At 38.2% G+C, this 27941-nt stretch overlaps 1 protein-coding gene across 12 annotated transcripts; it reads right to left on the minus strand.

The window, feature by feature from the left end:
* Window positions 1-1112: 1112 nt before the first annotated feature.
* On the minus strand, window positions 1113-24954 carry gipc1 (GIPC PDZ domain containing family, member 1). 12 transcript variants are annotated; one of them, XM_088933214.1, is made up of 11 exons: window positions 24727-24945; window positions 24413-24504; window positions 22491-22567; window positions 20643-20752; window positions 20136-20533; window positions 16410-16595; window positions 12228-12408; window positions 7533-7645; window positions 5916-5997; window positions 4782-4918; window positions 1113-4195 (listed from the first exon to the last, which is right to left on the minus strand). In XM_088933214.1, exons 5-11 carry the CDS (start codon window positions 20418-20420, stop codon window positions 4091-4093), a joined length of 1089 nt encoding a protein of 362 aa, XP_088789340.1. In that variant the 5' UTR covers window positions 20421-20533; window positions 20643-20752; window positions 22491-22567; window positions 24413-24504; window positions 24727-24945; the 3' UTR covers window positions 1113-4090. The 12 variants fall into 12 exon arrangements, 10 of the variants coding, with proteins under 10 accessions (XP_088789340.1, XP_088789338.1, XP_088789342.1 ...); XM_088933212.1 differs by having other exon boundaries at window positions 24688-24945; XM_088933216.1 differs by lacking the exon at window positions 22491-22567 and having other exon boundaries at window positions 24822-24954.
* Between the last annotated feature and the right edge of the window lie 2987 nt (window positions 24955-27941).

The raw sequence follows: 27941 nt of genomic DNA on the forward strand, positions 1-27941 counted from the left end.
ATTCCTCAATCTGAAGGTTGGCCATGAAATAGGCTGTATATGTACGTTAAACTCTGTGTAGAGCAATAGGTTGGTTGATAATTTAGCTCTTACGGGACACGTAGCATCTTGTCTCTTAAAATTTTACAGGGAAGACTCCCTGTAAAAATGGTTTGAAGATCAGACTTTTCATCACAAAACGGTTCCAGAGACGCTTATTTTGGAACAGTGGTACTATTCCAGATATCTGACTAGGGACATATTATTTATCAGCCTTTGTTACAGTAAGCATTAAATGAAATAAGAATGGGCAAAATGTTATGGTATGGTCATGGTCTCCACTATGAGAACTGGATTGAATACTTATTCTCAAGTATTCATCTTTATAAGAGCTAGCTTTTAAATCAACATAATTTCTTAAACAGGGAAACCCCCTTGCTCTCTGTTGAGTCTGTACACTGACTAAAGCTCTGTTCTTAGAGCTTAATATTTATATTTACCCTAGAAAATGAGGGACGATGAAATGAAAGAAATAAGGGCATTTCTTTTCCTCATTCTTCATGTGGAGATTCCTGGAGCAGAAGTGCATTAACTTTGAAGGAGGGTTTTCTCCCTCTTGTGGCTTTAAGTGGAACTACGACTTTTTTAACCTTGTCTCAGTGGTTAAATTCACTTAACTATTCCATCCCACAATAAAGACCCCCCTCTGGAATCTGACTTCTCCTAATTTACACTTCCACTAACAAGAAACCAAAGTCAGCATTGTCTGTTTAAATGCTACCATCTATACCACTTTCTCAGTAAATCAGTTCTACATTGAACTTTGGTTTCTAGACTGACAACAACTAGAGACAAAGCAGGACATATTGCCCACACAGCTGCAAGAAGCATTTAAGTATACAGTACATCTCCAACATTATTACTATGTTAGTGACATGCATCTAGTAACAGCGGATACATTACAGGCAAAGGAATGCTCTTTTTGTTCTTAGAAGATGCTGACAAAGAAGTCTGCCCACAAAAATGTTCTTTTCATATTGTATTTTTCACTAATATTTTAATTCTAGCAAGGTTCATCCTTAACCAACAGTACAAACCATAATTACTACTGCACAAATGTAATTACACAAATGTTTTAAAAGGGTAAGCAAATCACTTTTATTTCAAAATTAATTTTAATAAAGAAATATGGTGTTTTTTCTAAACAGGTGTGTGGTGAAATTATAACTAATTTTATCTATTTGTAAACTAGGTGCTCATATAGTTATACATGTAGCTGGAACATGCATGAAGTTCATGTGAGTCACAAGGACAGCAGATAATGAAGAACCTTTGAGGTCTTTTAAAGAGATAGCTCCACCTCATTTCACCATTCAGCTTCAAGGACAATTTATTATTTAGTCCATAAAATGGAAGATTATTTTTGGCATAAAACATGACTGCATGTCTGTATTTCTTCCCCAGATATTATTTATTTTTTAGATCCACTTTTCACGTTGAAGTAGACATGAATGAAAACACAAATATTCGCACACATCAAGTATTCCACACATATTTGAGGATGTATTAAAATATTAAAATGCTGACTCCTGCTTGCCCAGACATGGTTTAGCTATTAAAAGATTACTGAAAAGCTGTGATGAGGAAATACAGTAAAGCCATCTCTCTTTCTCTGACCTACAATAAAACAAACATGGCTGCAACATTGTTCCCCAGTTCAAACATGTAATGACAATACCATGTTGAAAAATACAACAATATGAAAAATAATCCAGTGTCATGATACCAAGAAAACCATATTTACAAAAGATTATACTTTCAACCTAACATTGCAATATGAATTACAATCAGAAAAGATGTCTAAAAACTAATATCGCTCTATAGGTTTTAAAAATATTTTGGCATATTCTGTATTAAAAGTGTGCTATCAGAATGATTATATTGTACACTAAAATTACACTGTATATTTCTATAATACTCTTATATAAAACTATCTTTACAATGCAGTACCAGCTGATGACTCAGTAAGGCTCTCATTCTACAGCTCTTGTGACAGGTTGCTGTTTAACAACAGGTATTGTTATATTTAATTTCTTCTCCCAGGTCTCTGAAATTATAGTGGCTTTGTGCTCACTTTTACATCACTGCCTAGGCTCTTGCCTAAAAAAAACACGTCAATGTGTCACTGTTTAGCAATGCAAAGCAACCCAACGTCTTTTACTGTGCAAAATAAGCCTTCCATTACAGTGGTTTTTATTCTGATTTATCTTCTTCATGGTTTTTATTTGGCTTAAACTTGAGTTTTTTCAATATTGTCACAAAGACAGACTGAATCTTGCATTAAACAAGGACTGAAAAGTAGAACATTGAAAATGTAATTAACACAGATACATACTGTATATGCCCTATACATGTACACATTACTAACCTTCTTCTGCATCTCGGAACACTGGAGTCTGATGCCCACAAACATGTCTGCATTGCTTTCATTCCAATACAGGAGAAGCTCTTCCAACGGCAGCAGCAAATATCTATTTTGGCACTCATGTCTGCATTGCAGTTCCCGTTTTACTCTCCAAAAGACTTGTTTTTGTTGCAAAAACTAATTTCCCCCTTAGACAGATTTTCCAAAATTAAGAAAGTAAAGATTAAAATGAACTCTTCATTTTTAAAAGAAAAAAACAACTACTATTTCACAGAATACAGGTCAAAGTCACTTACTGTAACTCTAAACCAGTCTCTAAAGAATATTGTCGTTTCCATGGGGTTAAAGATGAGGTCAGAGTTTTTAGCTATATTCCCAGTTCATGAAATTAACAGGAATGTTGCACAGGTGTTCACTATACCTATAAGGAACTTCCATTTTAAAGAACTTAAAGTAATGCAACAATAAATCACAGGACCCTAAAACAGGATGCCAGGGTTATGTAACATTCAATCAAAAAGCATCTAAGCAGTCTCCCATACCTCCTCTTGTTCTTCAAAGTAATTTGATCATCAGTTTGGAACCTACTAACTAATCGGGCATCATACTGCTGTTACTTAATAAAAAGCAGCAATTTATACCAAAGCAGACCTAAAAATATTTTTTTAATTGTAAAACCATCTCCTGTTTCTTTTATAAAGTATGCACACAGTAGTCAGTAATAAAGGTAAACATCTTCTGGACATCTGAATTGTCACTTGACCCTTAATTAAATGTGTAAAAGGAAAGCATTTAAGGAAAAAGCTTGAATTCTAAGAGTTTATTCTCTTCAAAAATTAGGCTGACCATGGAGTTTTTGAACGTCTTGCCGGATAACTGGGAACTTTATAGCTTCCATGAAATGGAGAAACAGAAAGCTTCTCAGCATACTTTGAAAACCTCAAACTACAAACCTTTTAATTCTCTGCAATGGAAAAAAATACTGGTTTGTTTGGTTTGATTTTTGCATCTTTTCAAACGATTATGACCAGGCACTAATTAACACAAACTAAAAAACAAAGTTAATCAGGGTTCTCAGCATTGAAGAAACTTCTACACCTACCACCAGCAACCACTGATATTCAATATTAATAAATTATTAATAAAAAATCAACTTAATATTGGAGAAATTAAAAATTAATTATGAATGGCTATCGAAGTCTAATACACAGTGACAGCATGTGTCACTCCATATGATACTGTTGGATTCCAAAAAAGGCCAAGAAATACAGCAACTTTTCAACACAACAAGCAGTTTACATGCGATTGAGGACTGAAAAGAAGTGGGACTGGCGCCCTGCCACCAGCTTGAATTGATTCATTTTATTTCTCGTCTTTCTGGTCTTGTTTTTAAAACTAATATAAAACTAATGGACGACTACTTAAAAAAAAAAGAGCTAAACCACAGTTATTTTCCAGACATGGACTAAGCCATTTTCTGAGGTAACTGTTACATTCACTTTGTTCTTTCTTCAAAAATGTTTTAGAGTTGTGCCAGCTTGTAGCAATTGTCTCCTATCATTTGGTGTTTGCAGATTTTTCCTATTCGAGTTTCATTGGACTCTCTGGTTCACTCCGGTTTAGTTTGTCTGAAACTAAACATGAAACATGAGATATATAAATGCTACAAAAAGATGCCTGACATTTTTAGACTGATAACATTTTATAATATTTAGTCTTCTCTTCAAATGAAGAATACAGTAAATCCTGGTTCATGGCATTGGAGTTTGACTTTCTTGATAGACTGAAAAGCTGAAACAGAAAAACAATAAAAAAGGAGCCATTAAAGTTTTTACTTCATCATAAGGTATAAGTTTTTTAAATGATCATGCGTAGGGACCAATATTCCAAAAACGTACATCCCAGCATGAATTAGTCATGTGCAGAGGTAAACTGTATTTTTTAGGAACTTTAGCTATTAAAGTTATAAGCAGACTCAATGACTCTCCATTAAAACCAGGGTTCAGAATGAGAACTTAGTAAATGGTAAACTACCTACTGCTTCCATGTACAGTATTGTGTTTATTCCAGTTCCTTATAGACGCTCAATGGTTTTTCAGGCTCTTCACCCATTTTACTGCAGGATAAAACAATAAGACATCTCTTATCCTTTAGGCCCTGCCTAGAAAGCTCTACAAAGAGTCTAATTTCTTTATATGTTCAGGTGGTAGTTCATTCCCCAGCAATTAGTGTTATTTTACTAAGTATCCAGTGGCGACAGGTTGAAAAAGGAAAGGTCTTCACACAGGAACCTGGAACAAGGCGAGATGAATGGCTGGCAAATGGCACGGCTCTCCTCCAGAGTCCTAACCGATGACCACAGCTACACTCTTCCCACCTTGGCGTCCCCGATGGCTCCCCACACATCGAACACAAACTCATCAGGAAACGCAAAATCTCCCAGTGTCTCGTCGAGCGCTTCTGCAAATTCGTCCGGGTTCCTCTTGTCCTTTCCTAGCTCTACCATCGTGGCCGCTGAACCAAGGAACAACATCAGTTAGAAGGACAAGCAAAGTCTATTTCATTAACATATAGTGGGGTCTATCCCAGCTATGCTTATTAACTAGGTAATTTCTACTTAATTCCAGTTGCTTAAAAGAGGGAGCAGCAAGTTTCTAAGAATTATCAAGGCACATCATATTCAACCTTTTACCATTACAATCAAGAAACACACTGAAAATTACTTTACAGACATTTGATCTTTATAATATGGTAACCTGACTTTTTTTTTAGCTCAATGCCAAATGCTATTAAAAGTATTCAAATTGGCAAACAGTCATTAATGCAGATAACTTTATTTAGAACAGGGAAACATAATTCTAGTCCTTGATGCCAAGAAACCAACCTTGACATCTTTTCCAAACTATTAGTTCAATTAAGTAAGAATCTGCCTATCCCTCTTATGTATCTTATTATTTAACTTTTATTCCTTCACCTGTATGTATGAACATCAGTTAGTGCCTGGTCTACGTCAACAAAAGGTATTTTATAATAACTATTTGCTTACAGTTGAAGCCCTCAATGTTTATCGGTGTCTCATATAAGGAACACATCCTAACCCACTAGTAGAGGCTGATTTGAGAACAATTGCAATTGCAAGTGCAATTTAATAGTAAGTCATCAATGGGTAATATTAATGAACTTGCACGCCCATTTCCATCTTTCCATCCCTACATAAGCTGTAGACAACTTGTACAAAATATAACTGTAGATGGAGAAATAGGAGGATTTTGGAGTAAATCACAAGAGACACTCAAAGGATCACATCTTGTGTACCATGAACTCAGATTTCCTTCACAAAAGACAGTGAAAAAACTCAACATCTGCAGTTAGGTAAGACATCCGATTAGGAATTCAATCTGACAACAGTCATTGTGACCCATAAGATTTTAAAGATATGCAATACTAACAGCAGCTTTTAGCAAACAGCTCAGGGCATTTCATAACTGCATTGAGAAGCAGAAGCACTCACCCAGCTCACTATCTCGAATTCCCATGTAGCTCTCCAAAAGGTCATCCACCTTCTCAATGGCTTTCTCTTCAAAAGCAGATGGCTGGAAAACACAAGAGAAGATATTCTCATCTCTGCAAGAGGCTCCTATTTGCACCAACATTCTGTAATCAACATCCATTTTTTCCCCACCTTAAAATCTCTTTATGCACAAGGTTGTGGAAGCGCGGATCAAGCTACTCTTCTATGAGGCTGAAGCCGATAGCCCGACTTCTTTCAAGAATCAGCTAGATGAGATTCTTGGATCAAATAACTAGCAAACCATGTGTCCGATGAACTCTCTGTCCAACAGGCCTCATTAAATCTGGTTTATATTGTAATAAAGACCTTCATACTGCATACTATGGGCAACTAATCTCTAGTTGTACTGTTTTCTGCACTTGCGTTGTCTTGGGTTTCAGAAAGTACCTGCTATTGGTAAACAGTCATGTTTAGTCGCTCAAGGAAGATGGTCATCTCAGAACATGCTGAGCAGATAGAGCAGGATCTTATTCAGGTTTTTAAAGCCTGTATTATAGTTATGCAGTTTAACAAAGAACTTCAGTTAATTCATAGAAACATCTGGAAAACCTCCTTGTCACTTTGTATTAAAAGACACAAAAACTCATAATCCGAGTTCTGTATGATCTCTCGCAAAGTTCCAAAGCATAAAAAACTGAAAGGACAATTTTTACAAATGGCAACTAGTTGACTGCAATGTCAAATTGGATACAATTATGTAGTTGGGAGAAATATAGTTTTCACCAGTGATATAATAAGAAGACTGGTGAAAGGTAAAAAAATGTCATCCTTTCTATTTTTCTTGTTTTAGGTTTTAGGTTTTGTTGCAGGTGTACATGTGGTCCATTTGTTAGAAGAAAACAAATGGATTATGTTTAACAAGGTATTTTACCCACAAAAGCTGGTGCCTTCTGTCATGAAGCTTAAGTTTGCTCACAAATGAACTTTACAATACAATAAAAATGCAAAAACCAGCAATCAAAAGGTTAAGATAGCATAAAATAGAACATGCAAGTCATCTGTAATAGTACAGTACAAGCTGGGAAAAAAAGGACATCACAAGTACAAACCACGCAAATGTGTGTGGAGTTTGCACATTCTCTGCAGGTCTGTATAGGATTCCTCCCACCACCCACAGATATGATGGCTAGGTTAATTGCAGAGCTGGACCAAGGTGTTTTCAGGATAGACAGAATACAAGTCACTACATAAAGAGGGGTGGGTGTCTGGAGCAAGCGATTCATGCTTTAGATTTGTTAAGAAACAACTGGATGGAAGCACCCGAGTGGCTTAAAAACTGTAAAGACCCTTTTTCAGCCCTCCAGCCAATGATCCATATGTTACTAAAGCCGAAGTTAGATTATGTGCTGCTCCTTCAAATTCCATCAAGTGCATGGAAGAGTGTAACAATTTAAAGGACGAATGGCTCCAGCAGGCAAGCAAAGTAATTCTTGGAAGCTTTCTAAAACAGGCAGTTCTAAACAGGGCATTTTATTCCAGGGTAGTGAGGTGTAAATTTCCACTTTTTCAGGGAAGGTAGACACAGCACTCAAGAGTGACCCCTGCCCTTCAACTCACCAGATCCTCCACAGTCGCAGGACCTTTGGAGCGCAGACGCAGCGTTCCCCGACCCGTTCCCAGCTGGGAGGCAGAACTTGATCTACCACTTCCCGATCGCTGGCTGATCATGTCTGGAAAACAAAGTACTCTTCAATTTCTGTCCTGCACACTGCCTGACTGTAGGCCAAGCAGTTTCTAACGTGTTGCATGTGTGATTTTTGAAGCCTTACAAGTGCACAGGTCACTTTCACAGCAAGCTACATCTCATAGTTCTGGTCAATGTTATGGCACTAGGGCTAGATTATGTAGTGCTGGACTCCAGACCAAAGTGTCACAGGTTCATCATCCAGAGTGGACATTTGAACCAAATAGCCAGGTATGCCCAAGTAACTCCAGGATCCCTAGCTGTTTATCTGGGTACAAAAATTTGCAAACTATTTTTTTTGTTATTAAGTTAATAAACTTAATTAAGTTATTAAGTTATTTTAACTTGGAGCTGCTTAGATAAAGAGCCAAGCAACATATTAACATATTAATAAATTATGATGATGAAAATACAAAAATAACCTCAAAAATACAATTCACTTCATAATTATAAATACACATGGACATGAGCCTACCAACATGATAAAATGAGGCTCAGGATAACTGTGTAAATTATACAATTTTAGAGCTCACATTAATACAAATTATAAAGTATGGAAATTTACTGAAACATCTTTTGATGTTTGGTTTCAAAAGGAAAAAAAAGGTTATTGAAAAAAATTAAATTACCTTTTACAACTTCATTTTAATCCAACTAATAAAGCATTTTGACACTTCTTGTGAGTTTTTAGCAGTCTCTGGGTTCAGTGTCATGAAATAAGTAATTTTGGAATCATTTTACTAGGTAAATATTGTTGTTTATCTTTTATCCTTTCTTCTGTGAAAGTTCTCGCATTTCAATCCTCTTTTAAATTAAGCACGACTATATTTTTTATACCAAAAACTTCCACCAGATGGAGCCCTTGCTGCTCACTCAACAGTCTGGGCGATACGCGGCTTGATTTTTCTTTACTTTTGGGATGCATTAAATTTACCTTTCTTTATACACTCCCAGATATGGATTTCCACTTCAGCGCTGTACCACCAGGAGAGATGAAAATGACCTCACCACTACTGCAGTGGTAAATGCCATCCCAAAATAAACCAATGCCATAATTGTGTGTATTGTCTTACTAAAAAAGTGAAAAATGTGCTAGAGGGAGGCCCCCTCTTGAGAACCAACTATCTTTGATACCCGTCTCGGCCCCCACACTTACAAAAGATTGATACTGCATCTGCTCCTAGGTCATGTGCTATTTCACATGCTCCAGTTTCACTTGTGCCTTAACAGGAGCAATTCTTCTGACTGGTGAAACTTAGATTTTACTTCAAATAAACTAAATCCTTTGCAAATAAACAATCATTTAGGAGAGTATTGGGCGAGTTATAGACTTAGTAACAGGTTTTTTCCAGGAATTCATCTTAAAGTAAAACAGGTTTACTTTTTAATTACCGGGTCTAATTAAAAAGTAAAACAGGTTTACTTTTTAATTAGACCCGGTAAGCTTCAGCCTGTGATTATAAAGTGAAACTTCCACACACCTTATATTTCTATTGGTACAGTTACAGCTTTTCTACTTGTTCAGTTTTCCCACACAGCATATCTCACAATTAATGCAGCGATAACTATTACAACTAAAGTAATTACACAGAACTGTGGACTCATAAAGGTAAAAAAATAAATAATGTTTCCATTATTTACAAATTAGTAGATTTAGTACATTTCTTGCAAAGAAAAGAGCAACATTAAACTCCTGTGGTCAGTTAGCATGGCCAAACAGACATAAATGACAGATGCACATAAAATCCTCTTCAATTTAGGTGTCACTAGCACTACTCTTGGAGAGCCCCAATCCAGTTGTTCACTCTATGTCACCCTAAATGGCATGTTATATAAAGATTAGAAAACTAGGCAACTGATCAATTAAGCAAGTAATGTTTCAATTAATGGTCCACAAGGACAGGTCCACAAGAGCTGAATGACAGTTGGACATTTGTTCCAAATGATCTTTAATTTGTATCTTTATTTATGTGATCTTTAATTAACTTTAGTAGTGATGATTTCATGAACTTCATTAATGATAAAATGAACACCATCAGACTTCAAACACAATCAAATAAGCTGCAAAAAAGTCTGGTAAAGAAACAAAATGAGCACCTCTTTAGTGTTTTTCAATTAGTTAATGAACAAGAACTCAATAAATTAATTATTAAGAAAGTCAACCACCTGTCCGCTAGATCCCATCCCCACTCAGCTAGTGAAAGATTCCCTCAAAGTACTTGCAGGACCTATAATTAGTATAATGAACACGTCCCTTGTCATCAGGTGTTGTACCTGATCAATTTAAGGTAGCAGTTGTTACACTGTTCCTTAAGAAGTCAAATTATGATCCACAAGTTCTTAACTACAGGTCTGTCTCAAATGTCCCATTTCTATCTAAAATTCTTGAGAGAATAGTTGTGGCCTAACTGCAATCGTATCTGGATTCAAACAACATACTTGAGAAATTTCAGTCTGGTTTCCGCCCAGGCCACAGCACTGAAACGGCATTAACAAGAGTCGTAAATGATATTCTGTTAGCTACTGATGCGGGGAATGCAACAGTGCCTGTGCTTTTAGATCTTAGTGCTGCCTTAGACACGGTTGACCACTCTGTTTTGTTAAACAGGTTTGAGTTTGAGGTTGGCTTATGTGGAACCGCACTTAAGTGGTTTACTTCATATTAAATTAATTGTTTTCATTATGTTAAAATATCTAATAATTGTACTGCTTCGTCAATGTCACCAGTTCAATTTGGGGTACCACAGGGATCAGTGCTGGGACCAATATTGTTCTCTCTCTACATGCTGCCACTAGGTAGGATAATACGAAAACATAATATTAACTTTCATTCATATGCTGATGACTCAAAAATACATTTCATTTACACCCAATGACGACTCTTCTATTATCACTTTGGTTAATTGCATTAATGAAGTAAAGACATGGATGTGTGAAAACTTTTTGTTACTCAACTCTGATAAAACTGAGGTTCTGTTCTTTGGAGGAAACAATACTGATAGGACCACTATAAATTCAGCACTTAACTCAGAGGATTTAAAAATTTGCCTCCAAGACTCACCATGTAACCTAGGCGTCATATTACGACACAAGGCTCTCATTTAACTCTCATGTTAAAACAGTATCAAAAACATGCTTCCTATAGTTAAGAAATATTGCAAAACTATGGCAGTTTCTCTCCACTCAAGACACAGAGAAACTAATACATGCTCTTGTATACAGCAGGTTAAACTACTGCAATGCCCTACTATCAGGGAGCACCCACATCTCTTTCAACACCTTACAGCGAATTCAGAATGCAACAGCTAGAATTGTTACTAGGAGCAGAAAGTACGACAAATAATCCCCATACTTAGCTCTCTTCATTGGATTCCTGTCAGGTACAGGGCGGGTTTCAAAATCCTTCTACTTACAAGGCTCTCAAAGGTCAGCCACCTGTCTATCTAATAGAACTGTATACCATCCAAGTCGCCTGCTTAGATCACAGAATGCAGGTCTTCTTTATATTCCATGCATTACTAAAAAAACAGTTGGAGGTAAAGCCTTTAGTTACAGGGCTCCTTGCTTTTGGAACAGTCTCCCACCCCATATTCAGGATAGTGAGTCAATCTCAGTATTCAAATCCAGACTGAAGACCTATTACTTCAGCCTAGCCTACTCACACCTTACATCATAGCCTGCTGCAACCATGGCTGCTGGTGCTGCTGTACATGCCATTGTGTGTCTCTATGTTGGCCCATCAGGTAGATACATCTGTTCTGACCAAACTATCCTATTCTCCTCCCCACATGTCTGGACGGTGCCCGGGATAGGTACCATCTGATTTGGATGCTGCATCACTGCCATGGATCCAAGAGGGACATCGTGGATATAGCTATCGTTTAGGAGGATTTTGCTGGTCTACAAAGATCTGCATGGAACACTGACATACAGAAGACATGATGGATGAATGGATGGACTAATACCCTCATTCATTTATTTCCTTTTTTTAACTTACATAATGTTAGCATGCCCAAACGGGCAACTTTGGACCCCTAGAGATTTTTTTTCTCCTTACTAAGGAGTTTTTGGTTACTCTCCTCCATTGTCTTCCAGTTTTTTATGTTCTGTATTCACAAAATGTATGGTTACTTGCATTGTTAAGCGCCTTGGGGCAACCTTGTTGTGAAAGGCGCTATATAAATATAAATTGAATTTATTTTAATTGAATTTCATCTGGGTACTCCAGTGTCTTTGCATAGTCCCAAGAAACACTGGTAGGTTAACTGTCTTTTGGGAAAATCAGCCCTGGAGTGAGTGTGTTAGTGTCTGCATAGAACACCAGTTCATTGCAGGGCACACACAGAGTGTCTCCTGCCTTGTTCACGTTGCTTGCCAAAATGGGCTCTGGCTCCCCCGCAACCCTCTATTGCATAAAGACAAGAGAAAAAGGATGGATCTTTAAATTACTTACCTGAACACAGCAATAATCACTTCCTTTCTGTAACTGAGAGCTGGACCGAACTGAAAATAGGAATTTGCTCTTTTTCTCCAAGATGCACACACCGCAGATCTATCTCGGCACTCACCAAAAGCTTTCATCGGCTCCACCAACTTCAAGATGAAATTCTGTCCTTTGGGCAGCTCCTTCAGCATCTTGGCCACCTCGTAGTGCCGGCAGCCAATCAGGCCTTGACCATTAATGGATTCGATCATGTCACCCACATTGATCACCTGAATCCTGTCAATGATGCTGTCTTCTCTTATTCTCTGTAAAAGAAATATTTTTGCACACATTTAAAATTTCTTAAACAAAAGAGTTTTTAAAAGGTATCTGAATAAGAGTATAGTTTGGAATACATCAAAAGGCAGGACATTTGCAATTTACAGTAATTTATTAACACTACGCAGCAGATTTATGACTGAATGATGGAAAGTACAACAATAACTTACTAGCTAATCTCCTTATTTCTCAAGCATTTCATTGGCATGAAATACTTTAAGGCGCATCACTGGTGTCAATCCACGCCAGACATGGCTCAGAAACAATCTAAAACACCACAAATATACACACAACCCTGCTCATGCATTGCGGTTCAACATAGTTTACAGTCTGCTACTTTAGCTGTCCCAGCAGGCAAGATTACCACCAAGAGCTCATACTACTTCCCTACAAATAAGCTCTCCATCTCTATACACATTATCTTGATGTGTGTTTGAGACATCTCTACATACTTGTATGCGGACACTACAATGGGATATTTGTTAATTATTTTTGGCTCTAGAACGTACAGATTTTATATAAAATTTCAGAATGATTTTAGAAACAGAAAAGGCATCACGTCTCAGCAATCCAACTATAAATTCAATCTAGGCTCCAAACGAAGTCCAGCTGAAGTGAGAATGAGCCCAGTGGACTAGGACAAGGAGACCTTTAATTACTCTTCAAGTTTAAGTCTATAGTACAAATCAGCTGAATACATACTAGCCAAAAACCCATATCCAGGATGACCCTGATCCTGTCCTGAAGGCCTGCAGTGTCTCCTTTCATTCTTCTCTCCGTTGCTCAATTGGTTTAATTGTTGGATTAACCAGATCAGGGATATTCAGTTGGGTGTGAATCTGCAGCTTTTCATTTCAGTTCTACTATTGATGACCTAATTTTGCTCTTTATTGGCTTTCCTGGCCACTTTACCAACTCCTCCCAGCTCTCAGGACGCTGCTGCTTTAAAAAGATCTAGAAAAGCTGCAGACACACCACAACTGGACCTCCATGCCATAGGCAAGGGATCTAAATGTAAAGACGTCTGGTGTCAATTTAACCAGCCTAAAGTCTTTAAATTTGTTGTGCAAATGCAAATTGAAATATTTAAATACATGACTCTCTCCTAATACAAGTTTAATTTGTTCCTCAAAAACTGCTTGTAATGTGAAAACTAAGTTAAATTAAATTCCTGTTACTTCCCATGTCATAATGTCCAATTGGTTCCAGAACTCAAAAATGCTCCCTCAAACACACAAGCTTCACCTGAATACAGCACAGAATGGCACTCAAGTATGAAAACAAAGACATTCCTGGTTAATTATTTGAGTAAAATGTCTCGTCATTAGTCAATGCATAAACAATAGAAAGGAAAACAATACCATTCCTAATCATTTACAGTACAGTAGTTTCATTGTTACAGTCGTTAGTAAATGCACAAACACTAGATACTATCCCGTATTAAATGCACTTAACACACATAAGACTTCATTGGAAAAGTTAAAATGGAATAAAAATAAAAACAAATTCCTCATCCAAGAAAGCAACAACAACAACATCACTTTATTAACCCTTTACAATTTCTTGCATTAGGAATTATCTTTTCGCATACCCCAGCTTGTTCTCCATGAGACACACAGACACACAGATAGGGAGAGAGCCTGGGGTCAGAGCACAGGGTCTGCCATTGTACGGCGCCCCTGGAGCAGTTGGGGTTAAGGGCCTTGCTCAGGGGCCCAACGGAGTAGATTCCCGGCTGTGGGATTTGAACCGGCAACCTTCCAGCTACAGGCGCAGATCCTTAGCCACAGAGCCACCGCTCTGCCCCAAAAACATGAGCAAAGAAGAATTTTGGCAATGCTTTATGAGAGCCCATCTTGATAAAATCTCCTTGGTAAATAAAAAAAACAAGTAGTCATTACTACATATACCCAAAACCCCATTGCTTGTATAATGAGGAATAATTGTACATAGAACTGTTCCAGAGTCTTTACATTTAAAGCTTAAAATAAGGCAGTGCTGTACCAACAACAGTTCTTCAATGGTTCAAGTTCTTCCGGTATGCATACACCAAAACAGAAATCCATGATGCCACAGAGCTGTCATTTCTGTGATGTTAAAACAATATGGTATTAGAAAAAATGGGATAGAAAAAACTGCTCTGAATCAATTTATAGGGACCAACTTTTTACAGACTATAAACTACGACATCAATCTGATGGAGTTTCCCCAGCACCTCCGCAGAGAGTTACAAGACATGATAAACTGCTTAAGTGTGCAAGCTACAGTCCTTAATCTCTCAAGTCCTTTTTCTCAGAGCAAGCCAAGATACCTGGAGAACTAACAGACTTGATAAAAGCCTGAAAAATAATTCCCCCCAGTGTACCAATCAACAAGAAGTTCAATGAAGTTGGCTGCTGCATGAGAAGTAACATCAGTGCTTCACCCAGTCTGTGATCAGTCCTGGGGTAATGAATGATGGGTGTCATTCAATCAAAGTAGTTAAGACTATCTGTTGTTGCTGCTACTGCAATCAAATCAAAATTAGGATTTTTTTCAAAAATCAGATGGCAGTATAATGTCACATCCTTTACTGGCTAATAATCTGTTGTTCTGTACAATTCAAAACCACATATAAAATGGGGTCGTAAAATGTTTCATTGTTTTGTTCAAATTTATCCTGCTTTTAAGAAACTTTAACAAAAACTGCTGAATAAAAGACACATTACTCAGTACTTTAAGTCCCTTAAGTTAACATTTACGTGACTTAACTAAAAAGGCAAGGTATTTTCTAGAAAGATCGTTTACAATAGATCAAAGTTTCAAACATCTTATTTTCTACCTCTTTTAGGCATAATACTGTAATTCCCTGCAAATGCAGAACTTTTAATTTTTTTAATCAATTTTTTTGATTAACAAAGGCTATATGTTGTTCTTAGCTCTTAAAAGACCATAAGAACACATATGAACAAGAAGAGGCCTTTTAGCCCATTGAGACTATTTGGTAGTAGCTAATTGATTCAAGGATCTTATTCCAAGAAAGTCAATGTATTGACTTAAACAACACGGCTGGGTAGCTTGTCACAGACTTTTACAATCCTACGTTTGTGCAAAAAACAACTAGCACAGCAGATATCATCAGTTAAAGCAGATTTTCTATCAAGTGCAGAGTCACAAATAGTATTTCCAAGCACACAGTACAATTCACAGAATTAAAGTTACACATTTCAAATGAATGGAAAGGGACAAATAAGATTAAAGATGTCCAGCACCATGAACTGCCTTACTATTATGAAACTTCTAAGATGATTTATCTCATTCCTCATATCCCCAGCACTTGAATTATCCATCCATACATTTTCTAAGCACCTTAATCCAATTCATGGTCACAGGGGAGCCCGAGCCTATACTGGCAAGCAAAGTGAGCAAGGCAGGATACACCTTGGACAGGTCGCAAGTCCATTGCAGGGCACCCATAGACACAAACATAGACACTCACACACACAAACCCGGTCCAATTTTCTCAGAAGCCAATTAGCCTATCAATTTGTATTTGGACTGTGGGAGGAAACCTGGTGAAAACCCACCTGAACACAGAGAGAACATACACCACACAGATAGCACCCCAGGTCCTGAATCGAACCCAAGACCCCAGAACTCCAAGGCAGCATGCTAGTACCATCATGCCGCCCCACCTGCATTATAAAATCATACAAATAAAGGACTCCCTCCCCCAACTCTTCTGGTTCATTCAGTAAATTGCATTTTTGTTACAGCATAACATTTTAGATCTGGTACTGCACCACACGCACACACAGGAAGAACAACAGATTTTGCAAATACACTGCAAAGCCCTTTTAAAAACCGTGCCTGAAACATCTGAATACCCCCCGTGCTAGGGAAATACTCAGCTTTTCTTAATGAAGACAGAGGGTCACTTTGGATCAGGCGCAGGCCCTACCACTGGGGACCTGCTGAGGAACAGCCGAAACTGTGATGAAAGGCCTACCTTGATGAAGGCATACCCAGCTCCGTTATCAGTAATTGTGAGGCCTAAGGCGTCCTCGCTCTTGAACACTTCCACTTCCTTCCGCTGGCCTTGGATGTGGGCAAAGATGAAGTCCTCAAGCCCAATTTGCCCCCCGAGAAGCTTGTCCATGTCTACCTTGTGAGTGTTCAGGGTACAGAACATCACCTGGACAGAGAAAAGAGTAAGCTTGAGATACACAGCCTCCAGAGCCCTCCAGGTCAACTAACCCTTCTACATAATACACTTTAAAATGCAAATGGTCTTAAAAAGACAAATGTTGTGGCACACAAGACTCCTCCCCACACACAAGTCTCCAGCCCAAGCTTTTATTAATATCATAAACAATAATAATAACATAACAATAATATCATAATATCACAAACAAGTGCACAGTCGCCTTATTCTGGCAGTAACTGATGACAATGAAACACCAAGCTGTTTTTGTTTTTTTATGGTTATGTCAAACTTGAAAAATGTAACACACACCATTTTCAGAGTGTGCAACACAACACTTTGGTTACTCCACAAAATATATAGAAACACTTGCTACTGAACTATATAATAAAGCTTTAAATAGTAACTCAGAGCAGCAGACTTTCTTATTAGTACAAAGATTCTCTGCTATCCATTTGTGGTGTCCTAAAAATCTTCTTTCATGTTCTTCCTATACACAACATAGCTAGGACGATACTGCTATACTGTGATGGGTATAGCAGGGTATGGTCCTCCCATGTACACAGAGATGCCAGGATGATCGCTGGGTTACCGCAACCCTGTTTTCACAAATAACTGATACACTTCTTATTTCCAGCAAAGCATATAAAAAAGCGGTTGAAATCCTGTGAGCAGTAGCCCGAGATTAATTAATTAAAAAATAAGTAGCTGAAGATGGTCCTTTATACCTTAAAACACAAAGAGTTACTATGACACATTCTAAACAAAGGATAAAAAAGCAACACCTGCCAATTAATTATATCCAAGTTGCAGACTAGACAACAGTTAGTTCTTTTCATATTCTGGGCGTACAGCCAGCTTACCAAATACATGCCCCTTATCTTACTGACCAAGGACAGGCAGCATCTTTATATATATTTGAGTACAAAGCCTACGTCAAGCCACTAGACTGCATAGTTTGCAAAAACATACAAAAACAAGAAAATTATATTATTTCACTTCCCGGGCATCTCTCTTATCTTCTTCGGTATGTTAATTTGATTAAGGTGATTAGAAGTGTTAATGGTTAAAGTTATGGAATATAGTTCCAGTAGATGTTAGAACAATGTAGGTTTGGAAACAGCATGGTGAGGAAGTAAGAAGAGTGAGAAGCCATTTCTTGCTAGAAGAGCAATGCCCTTCCATGGAATGCAACTCACATCGACACCACACTGAGAAGAACCCCAAGCACCTAACCCCTAAAGAGTTCAATAGAACCTGGTGATGTGAAAGTAAGTTAAAAAAGAGAATTTCTGCAGATACATTAGTTAACCATATAACAGACTTTTAGATTTAGATCTTTAAACTGTAAATCGCCACATCTTGCACAATGTGGACGTTTATATACAATATGGTACATATAATACAACTGCAATTAGGTACTTAAGGGAATTCTTCTAAATGCTGTTTGATAAAGGCCTTGGATCACTGAGCTTCTTCCAGCCACAATGAGGTTATGTGCAACTATTTTTGTTCCCTTCTCCCTCCCACCTCTCAGCAGAGTAGACAGCTCAATATAAATGATAACCTCCTAAGGTTTAGCCTTATACCTTATTCTTCCAGGATAGGCAACGAATTTCACCAAGAATAAGTGACTTTCTAATGATGGATGGATCCATTCCATATTTCATTAATTAAAGACTTTAGGTCAATCCACACTGCTTATGGAGGAAAGTAACTTTTTTTCATTTTCTATTTCTGAAAATGTACTCAGAACAGATCAGAAATACTTACAGCTAGGCGCTCTTTTACCTTTCAAACTACTTTCCATTCACTAACTAGGGCTGAGAAAAAAAAAATGTTGCATCTAAAACTTAAGGACATTTAGACTGACTCTTAATCATGGGTTTTTAGATATTTGTCACCTTCGGTTGCACATAAAAACTTTGGATGACCCAGATTGTATAAATAAAGAAGGGGTCAGCAGAGAACAAGTCCCTACAGTAAGTTCCTTAATTAGCAATGATCAAGAGACAAAGCTCAACTACTTCCGCACACTGCTTTGGAAAAGGATTCTTTAGTACCTCTTATGTACTGCATGTATTGCACCAAAATGTGCTTACCTATGAACACATATTCTGAAAAGCTAGCTAGATTCCAATCAATTTCAAATGTCTCCCAGTATAAAAGCAACAGTACTGTTGAATGGACAGCCCAACCAAGTCAAACTGAGGTATGAAAAAGACCCTATAACTGCACTTATACAGCACTTTTCAACCCTAAGAATCCCAAAGCATTTGGTCTACATCATCAACCACTTAGCACCCAGCAACCACCTGACTGACACACAGGACACACTCCATGCCCACAAGCTGAAAGTGAAATTTAACCAGGACATCATGGTTAACCTCCTACTCTGATAAACAGTGACACTGGAACTTTAATGACTTAATATTTAGGACCTCAGTTTAATCTCCTAAAGTTTGGCATATTCAAAGACAAACTGTCCCTTGTCACCATTCATCAGAAGTCTCCCATCTAAGTATTGACCAAGCTCAGCCTTGCTTAGTTTAAGAAAGAAAATTCCAGCCACATGGTGAAAATGCTACTGTTATTACAAAATAACTTTCAAAACATGTGTATGTGAGTGTACTTCACTCAATGTTCTTTCTCTATCAATCACAGCAGTACTAGAACTTGGAGGTTAGCACATTTTGAACAAAATGTTTGGTTATCATATTTAAATTATGTAAAAAAGTTAATAAGAATTGATAATATACATTTGCTTTTTAAAAGCAGTGGTAACCTAAACAATGCTTGTAGATTAATTACATTTTCTTAATGCTTGCCACGACTTCACAGAAGAGGAAAAAAGGTGTTTGCTGGTGGTCTTTTAAAACAAATCAAATGGTATAAAAAATAGAACAATAATTGTCTACAATTAGGATAAATCTTTATCTTGTAGAAACCAACCATACATTGTATAATTCCACATGTTTACTTATGAGAGTCTTGTTTTTGCAGGAGAAAATACATACAAAATATTTGAAAAGCCTGATGAAAAGGTATGAAGAGGTAATAACTGTCCGCTACACAGAAGTGGTAAAGGTTGTGACAGGAAGGCAGGGCTTGGCCACAGATGACAGGTTTCCAACATAAATATGTGCTGTTCAGTGGCCACAAACTAGTACTGCAATTTCACAGCCATTTAACATAATTATTGGAATTATATAGTCCAAGAAGGAAAAAGAATATTAAAAAAAAATGTGAAGGTGTTAACCATTTGTACCATCCTGACTAAGCATTTTATGGTACTGTGCATTGAACAAAATTAGTCTTTGTAACTTAGAAGTGTCTTAAGTCATAAAGGAGATGCAAGATAGCATTTGTTACTAGCTTGCTAACCTGCATTATACTATTCAGCATCTAACATTAAAACAATTGTTACAAATGAGAAAATACCATTTGGTGTATGAGAAACATCCCTGAGAACCAGCTACAGTATCAGTAAGAAATGTGATATAAAATATTCTATTTTCTGGCTCTGCTCACCTCTGCTGCTGGGATCCCAAAGGCTTCCCCAATTTTGCTGTAGAGCTCCCGGACATTGCTGAAGCCTTCTATTCGCCCAGTTGGGCTGCCATGGGCCAGCTGAGTGTGGAAGACCAGCCTGGGACGCAGGCTTGGAGGTGGGGGTGGTAAGCCAGGCTGGAAACCATGCATGCTCTCTGCACTGCCCTCCAGGCCTGGCACATTCATGCCCGCTCGGATCGGCTCAGCCTCTTCATTCTCCACCAAAGGCGAGGCCTTCTTCCTCCTCCCAAGACCAAGTGGCATGGTGCTGCCTCTCAAGTCCAATCGCTCTTCCCAGGCAAGGAAAAGTCCTACGGGGCTTAGACAGGCATGGGTCCAGCAGCACTGATGCCAGCTGGACACAGATCACTCCAAAGCTGCAGAATGGGGAAGGCAAGGAGACAAACCACTTCGATCATTAACCACCAGCCAAACTGTATTCACAAATGCAGCCCACAGGATTTCACCAGCATCCCAAGCACTTGCCTGAGACTGAAACAGACACATCAGCTAGAATAGAGCCATGGTGCATGGTAAACTACAAACAACTCTGGAAAGTGCTGGCAAACAGCAGTGAAGTTAGATTCTGGACAGACCTGAAACACGAGGAAGGAGAAAACAAAGAATTACCTACAAAATTAGAAAATCAGCATCATCCCAAATATAATAGTTCACACTCTAGAAGTAAAAGAACTTTTATTTCACTAAGTTTAAAATATCTGACCATTCTGCATGACCACAAAATCCCAAACACATTTCTCATGCTCATTCTAGCTTCAACAGCATGTATTGGAACCTTAGTGCAATGCATCTACAGTTGTGAGAAAAACTTCATGAACCCTTTGGAATTATCTGGATTTTTGTATGAATGACTCCTAAAATGTTATCTGATCTTCATCTAAGTCATAATAATAAAGAAAGACAATCTTATTTAACAAACAATACACACAACATTTTACATTGTTATATCTTTATTGAACAAATGCTTTAAACAATCAAGGTCATTGATGGAAAAAGTATGCGAACCTCTAGGATAATGACATCTTGAAAAGAGGGTATATGGAGTCAGGTATTCCAAACAATTCAGGTGTGGGTTTGACCTGCCCTGCCATATAAAAGTTTGGTTACCCGCTCTTCATAACAGAATTCTGTTGAAGTGCAATATGACCCAATCAAAAGAGATTTCAGAGGACCTCAGAAGAAGAGTTGTTAAAGCATATAAGATTGGAAAGGGTTACAAAAGGATTACTAAAGACTTGGGCCTCCATCAGTCCACAGTCAGGCAGATAGTTTACAAATGGAAGAAATTCAGCACCGTGGCTACTCTCCCTAGGAGTGGGAGTCCTACAAAGATCAGTGCAAGGGCACTGCATACTGTACCAACACCAAAACCTCATCCCAAATGTGAAGCATGGTGGAGGGAGTATAATGGTGTGGGGCTGCTTTGCTGCCTCAGGGCCTGAACGGCTTGCAATCATTGAGGGACCAATGAATTCCAAGTTATATCAGGAAATTCTACACCTGAATGTCAGGGCGTCTGTCTGTGACCTAAAACTCAAAAGAAGTTGGGTCATGCAACATGACAATGATGTAAAGCACAGGAGTAAATCAAGAACAGAATGGCTCAAATAGAGGAAATTCCGTATTTTAGAATGGCCAAGTCAAGAATCCTGACCTCAATCCCATTGAAATGATGTGGTGTGATCTGAAGCAGGCCATTCAAGCAAGACATCCCAAAAATATACATTAACTGAAACAGTTTTGTATTGAGGAATGGGACAAAATACCTCCTAACCGTTCGACAGGTCTGATCAGCAGCTACAGAAAGCATTTGGTTGAGGTTACTGCCAATAAAGGAGGTTCCACTAGTTACTAAATATAAGGGTTCACATACTTTTTCCCATCAATGACCTTGATTGTTTAAACCATTTGTTCAATAAAGATATGGCAATGTATAATGTTGTGTGTGTGTTGTTTGTTAAATAAGACCGTCTTTACTTATTATTATGACTTAAATGAAGATCAGAACACATTTTAGGAACCATTCATGCAGAAATCCATATACTTCCTAAGGGTTCACAAACTTCTTCTCACAACTGTATGTACATGTTTAGTGTAAAAGCATGGCATGACTTAATAAAACTAATGTCAAGATCATGCTATATCCAGCTTCTTGTCCTGACCTGAGCCCAGCCTGTGCAACCATCTTGCAAATGCCATCCCCAGGAGACATCTATTGCCATAAACCAGTTCTGGTTGCATTCCCTTTCCTGGGGTTAGTAGGCATTTTACTTTTTAATATTGTACACATAGATATCATGCAAATCTACAGACCAGTGTGGCAGCAACACCGTAGAAGCCCTGTTGGTCGTGCCCATAAACACTGATAAATTGTGGCAACTGGTTATGATCTGGAAAGGGTTTTAGGGTCACAGGGGAAAGGAGGAAGACAGAAAATAGCTTTTTGTTACGTTGTTGTACTGCAAGCTCACCGCTCCGAATAAAAGCTTTGATGACTACAGTGAAAAGTCTTACCGTGATCACTACATCACTATGGCATTTAACAAAAATGTCTTGCTTGCCAAATATACAGGATTTAATTATATAAACTGTAAAGTCAAACAAGGATTCTTAAATGAAACACCGTACATTCTGTAGCATAGGGTAGTTCCTTTGAGGCTTTGAGATACAGCTGACATTTTTTCACTTTTTTGTTTTACAGTAACAACTGCATATTTTATCACAAGGATAAAGTGTCATTCTTTAGACACAATGTACAGTCCAAACCTGCTTATAGAGGTGCAAAAATGGTTACATATTGCTGAACCAGAAAAATTGTTAATATGTTCTTTTATCTAAAAAAGTTTTTAAATTGTCACTTTGAAATTAACTTTATTAATAAACTAACAAAAATAACTGTATGATTGGCATGCATTTTGGTGAGGTAAGCAGATTTTTCTTATTGAAACACGGTAAACATTTAGAAATGATAAATTTGATCAAATTAAAAAACAGGCCTCAGATAAAATCATGCAGTCCAACTGCCGTTGTATCAGCCTTTCAAAATTATCTAACAACATTAATGAAAAAGATTTAGAGCAGATGTAAACCAACTTCTGGACAAACAGCTACAGTATCTGCTCATGTGGAATAATCCAATTTGAGTAGTCCTAAACACAATAACAGGCGTGTCAGGTTTTCTTGGATATGGACAGTAGCCTCTGTTGGCATAAACATAAATCTGCCAACACCTTCTGAAAAGACCACTACAGACTTTCTACCTTACTTCTTATCAAGTACACACAAGTTCTGAATTTATACCAGCACATCTTAGACTAAATGGTCCTCTCTTGTCTGTAACAATTTTGGACACAGTTCCAGTCAGTAGTATTCTTTATAGATCTGTATAACTAGCATCCACATTTAAACCACCTTACTGTCAAGGACACAGAACCTCAATGTTCCCAGATAATTCGCCAGCAGATAGTGGTGATTTTCAAGGGCTTTGAAGTTCTCGTCTCTCTTAAAATGTGAGCGCAATGAGAAAAAGCTTGTGCGGTTCATGTCACAGCTGTTTCACAGGTGCAACACCAAATGTTCAGTCACCTAAAAGTTTTTTTTTAGCTAAAACGTGTCAAAGAACAACACCCCTACCCCATCGTCCTTCAACTGAAAGACGTACGTTCCTTTATGATATTGGCATTTGATTTATGCTAAATTGTTTTCGCGTAGAGAAAAGAAACAGAGGGGGAAGAATGACAGTTATATGTCACTGCGTGTGATTAAATGGAATTGAAAAATAATAAAAACCACGTTATGTTACGTTAAATTGGAGTAGACGCGTTGCTAGACATTGTTGTCCACAGATCTCCTGCTGATCTGAATTTCCGACCGTCTTTGCTCAAGGCGACTGGACACTAATGTAACACACAGATACATGGTATCCGGACTTGATACGTGACACATGTTCGGATACTTAAGTCCCAGACCGTTTTGAGTCCCATATGAGTCATTTCCGTCGAGTACTATTTTTTAAAAATTCTTTCTCGTAAAATGCATTTTTCGCACGTCAACCCTGTGTCAAGGTTTGGATACCACACAAAGTCTAACTAACGTATCCCTGTACCCTTTATCTACGGTAATCTTAATAATATTAAACAAATTACGATGCACTGAATCATAGAATTATCCTAATTAAGTAGCAGCGAACGGTTTCATATAATTATGGTCAAATCTGAAGAGACAAGAGAACTTACCTTACTGTTCCTATTAAAGATCTTCAGTTTAAAAACCACGCATTGACTTTGAATGACTGACTCGCGAAGACCACTTTAAGACCATATTTAAGCTGAAAAACATTTAAATTTTACAGTTTAAAAAAAAACGTCCACAGCTGACGGGAAAACAGTTGGCTTTTTAATTTTAATTAAAACTTAAGTACAACTTTAAACATACTGCTGTATCACAACAGTGAATTATGATCATTCTTTTTAAAATAACAGCTGTTAATTAAGACACACCCCTGTCTCACCCAGTTTACAAAGCACAGCAGACCCTGGGCAGTACGAACCGATCCCCGCTGAAATCCGACGCGCCCTATCGGTTCGACGACCTTTCCGAGACCCAGAAAGAAACACGCCAAACAGGACAGTAGAGCCTTCGAACCTGTCAGACTAACATCTGGGTCATCCTCATCGCGTCAAATGGCAGCCGGAGCCAAATGCTCAATCGCACAAGGAAAGGCTGATAAGGCAAAGCAGCAGGACTCATGCGGCAGGAGGGACGTCCTTTCCCACGGCCAACCAGGACCATCTGAGAGCTTCCAGAGACCAATAGCGCCGGGAAACTGGGGGGGATTCATGCGGCCCGTCGCTCTCAGCCAACCAGAATCTTCCCGAACTGCTCTCTCCGCTAATCAGAAAAATGCTGTGAAGCGGGTTAAAGGGTAACCAATGGTGCGGGCGTCGCTCGGGAGGATGAATCTGGTCTTTTTTTCGGTTCTGCAAGTAAAAGTGTAACATCGGATCTCTGCATCGTTGAGTCTGATCAGTCCTTAGGGTAAAGAACTGGTTTAAACCGGGATTCGGAAATGAAGGATGCATCAGGGAGCAGTTCTGTGCTCCTGTAGATAGGAAAGCGAGACTAGTTTTGGGGATTTATTTTCTCCTTTACGTGCGTTTGTACGACATTGATAAGAAAATATTTCGCTATACTTTATCAAAGACAAAAACCGGCGATGATACTACAGAAACAGATGTACACGACAAATTGATGTTTAATAAGAAAATAAATTAATTTAAACGAATAAAAAATATAAAAAAATATTTGTTAGTCCTGCGGGGTGTTCGGAGCAAAATTAGAATATAATGATTAAAATTTTTTGGTAAGGTAGGAGTTGTAGTTTCGTAACTCCAATGAACTGCGATAAAGCAATTAAAAAAGACTTCACCCATCAATTTATGCATAGTACCATGGAATCTTTTTTTTAATCATCCTAAATACTATTAAAGTGACTGATTAATTTAAATAAAGAATGCATAAGTATAGTTTTTCCAACTAACTAGTTTGTTTAGCTTTTCCATCTTTAGCCAGAAATTTAATTCCTAGTGTTAGTTTCTTCACTTCCATTGGTCACGTTTAATCCGGTATGAAAAAATGTGTTATTCGCTGACCTTACTGTCATAAGAGACATTGCCTCCATTCCGTCATAGTGACTCACATACAGTACTATCTCTTAATGAGCTGTGCGTATACATGCTGCTGTCCTTCAGAGTTCTGTCTCAAATAGACATAGGTTCCTTTAAAGACTAGTATCCTGCAAGATTTTTCAATATTCCTAAGAATCCTGAAAGAATATAGGGATGATCTAAAAATCTTTATTATTCTACAGACTGTTTGCATTAAATCATATGAAAGGATACAAATGATAACAGACCATTTGATTAACCATTGTTGTTTGCAGGTTTATTGATCCAAGGGTATCTTCCAATCATTTCCTGAAGGGTCCCTGCTATTCACTATCAACAACATGACTGTGTGGCATTTTTTCCATCACCACTCTTTGTCTTAAGAGGTGCTTTCTGTTTAGAGTCTAAAATACACATACCCTAAGCTTCAGCAGCATGTTGCCCTCTCCATCCTTGTTTAATTGCTAATTACAGTATAGGATAATACAGTATACAGCATATGGTTCACTGTCAATACTTTACCTTTGAAGAGTTGTTAATACTTTCATTTGTTCACAGCTGTAGGAATTATGTACCTTTGACCTATCTATGTGGTAAAAAGAGCCCCGCCAATCTCCAACTCTCCCCTAATGCCCAGGCACACAAGTTTAAGTGTACGAACAAAGGGGGGTCGTGGAATTTTATCGAAGAAGAGCCAGGAGGGGTATTCTCATTCACTCAGTAAGGTCTTTATTCATATTGCAATATGGGAAAAAGCCATCACCCGTCTGTGCAGAGAAGTGAAAGCTGATTCAAAAGCAAGCAGGGAGAGCCCTTGTTTTATATCTTTTTTAAGCTGATGCAACACTTCAAGGACAGGCAAAGCAGTCATTTTCCATTCCTTATAGGTCTTTGCTTTTAGCAAAGAAGAGCAATTGTTCAAATACTGTAGTTTCTCATACTCCCTTCTTCAAGCAGCAAAGATAAACATTATTAAAACATCCCGTGCCCTTGACGAGTTGGGTGCTATCACACTTTGTTCTAAGTATCCAGCTGCTTCTGTAGCACAGCTCTGTCCATAAACAACATTTTTAGGATAAAACACCTTTTCTCAGTAACTTTCCATTACATTCCCTCCTTTTTATCCTTAAATATCTTCACACCACAGAGTCCTCATAGGGGTCACCTGGTGGGTCCCAGGGCTCCTCGGAGTCTGTTCTGAGCAGTGCATATTGATGCATAAACATTTTCATTACCATAGACCGAAGCATAGGAATAATACAAGTCATACAACAGCACAACAGCAAAAGCACTAGAACAACAGGCATGAATAGTTTCAAGAAAAACAGTCCCCATGACCCAGATAATGATTTTAACCATGAAAAGAAAGCGGGTGTAGCTTTGATGCCTCTCTCCTTATTCACGCATTATTTCTTACAGCACAGGTAAATCCCTGTGGGCTGGAGCCCAGCATAATCTGAGGGGTTTTAGAAGATTGGTCAACAGCTGGATAATAACTCTTAGAAAAATCTACACTTTGTCCCCCTGCCTCAGCTGTGCCGTTTTGCAGAACAATTCTAGCTGAAGTTGTAAAATTTCTCTTTGTTCCGTTCCTGCAAAACATCTTATTATGAACAAACAAACCACAATAATCATTTGCATCTAGGAGATTCACTCCCAAGGGTAACCCCCCTACAGCAGGCTGGGGCCCTGCTGTGCGAACCCAACACAAACTCTGATTCTCTCTGCTCGCATACAAATGTGACAGAGCTAAAATGTATGTATTGCCATTCACTCCCTTATCATGGGTGTGCTCATCATTTCTCATTTTCGGTGATCTTTTCAGTTTGTACTTAATTCGTGTCCCGCCATCATCTTCTTCTGGGCCTCTACTCCGGGCCTGCGATGTTCCCTGTGGCACGGGACTGGTGTCATCTGCTTCAGGGCCTCCTGATCTGGCCAGTGGTGGTTCCCAAGTCAGGGAACAGTTTAGGGTGCTGTTATTTGGTTTAGTCGATCTTTAGAGTTCTGTTCCTTCGTTCCACTGTTCCAGTAGAGTGAGGGTGATGGGTGCAATGAAGGTCCCATCTCACCCCGAATAACGCAGCCACTGCCTGAC

This window comes from Atractosteus spatula, chromosome 14 (assembly GCF_055471065.1).
Source record: "Atractosteus spatula isolate fAtrSpa1 chromosome 14, fAtrSpa1.hap1, whole genome shotgun sequence".
NCBI lineage: Eukaryota > Metazoa > Chordata > Actinopteri > Semionotiformes > Lepisosteidae > Atractosteus > Atractosteus spatula.

Excerpts from the sequence above, each read along its gene's own strand:
- gipc1 (XM_088933216.1), bottom strand. The coding sequence starts at position 20,420 with ATGCCACTTGGTCTTGGGAGGAGGAAGAAGGCCTCGCCTTTGGTGGAG. Across the intron at positions 16,596-20,135 it reads TTGGGATCCCAGCAGCAGAG|GTGATGTTCTGTACCCTGAA; the intron begins GTGAGCAGAGCC and ends TTCTCTGTCCAG. Across the intron at positions 7,646-12,227 it reads GGAGCCGATGAAAGCTTTTG|ACATGATCAGCCAGCGATCG; the intron begins GTGAGTGCCGAG and ends TTTGTTTTCCAG.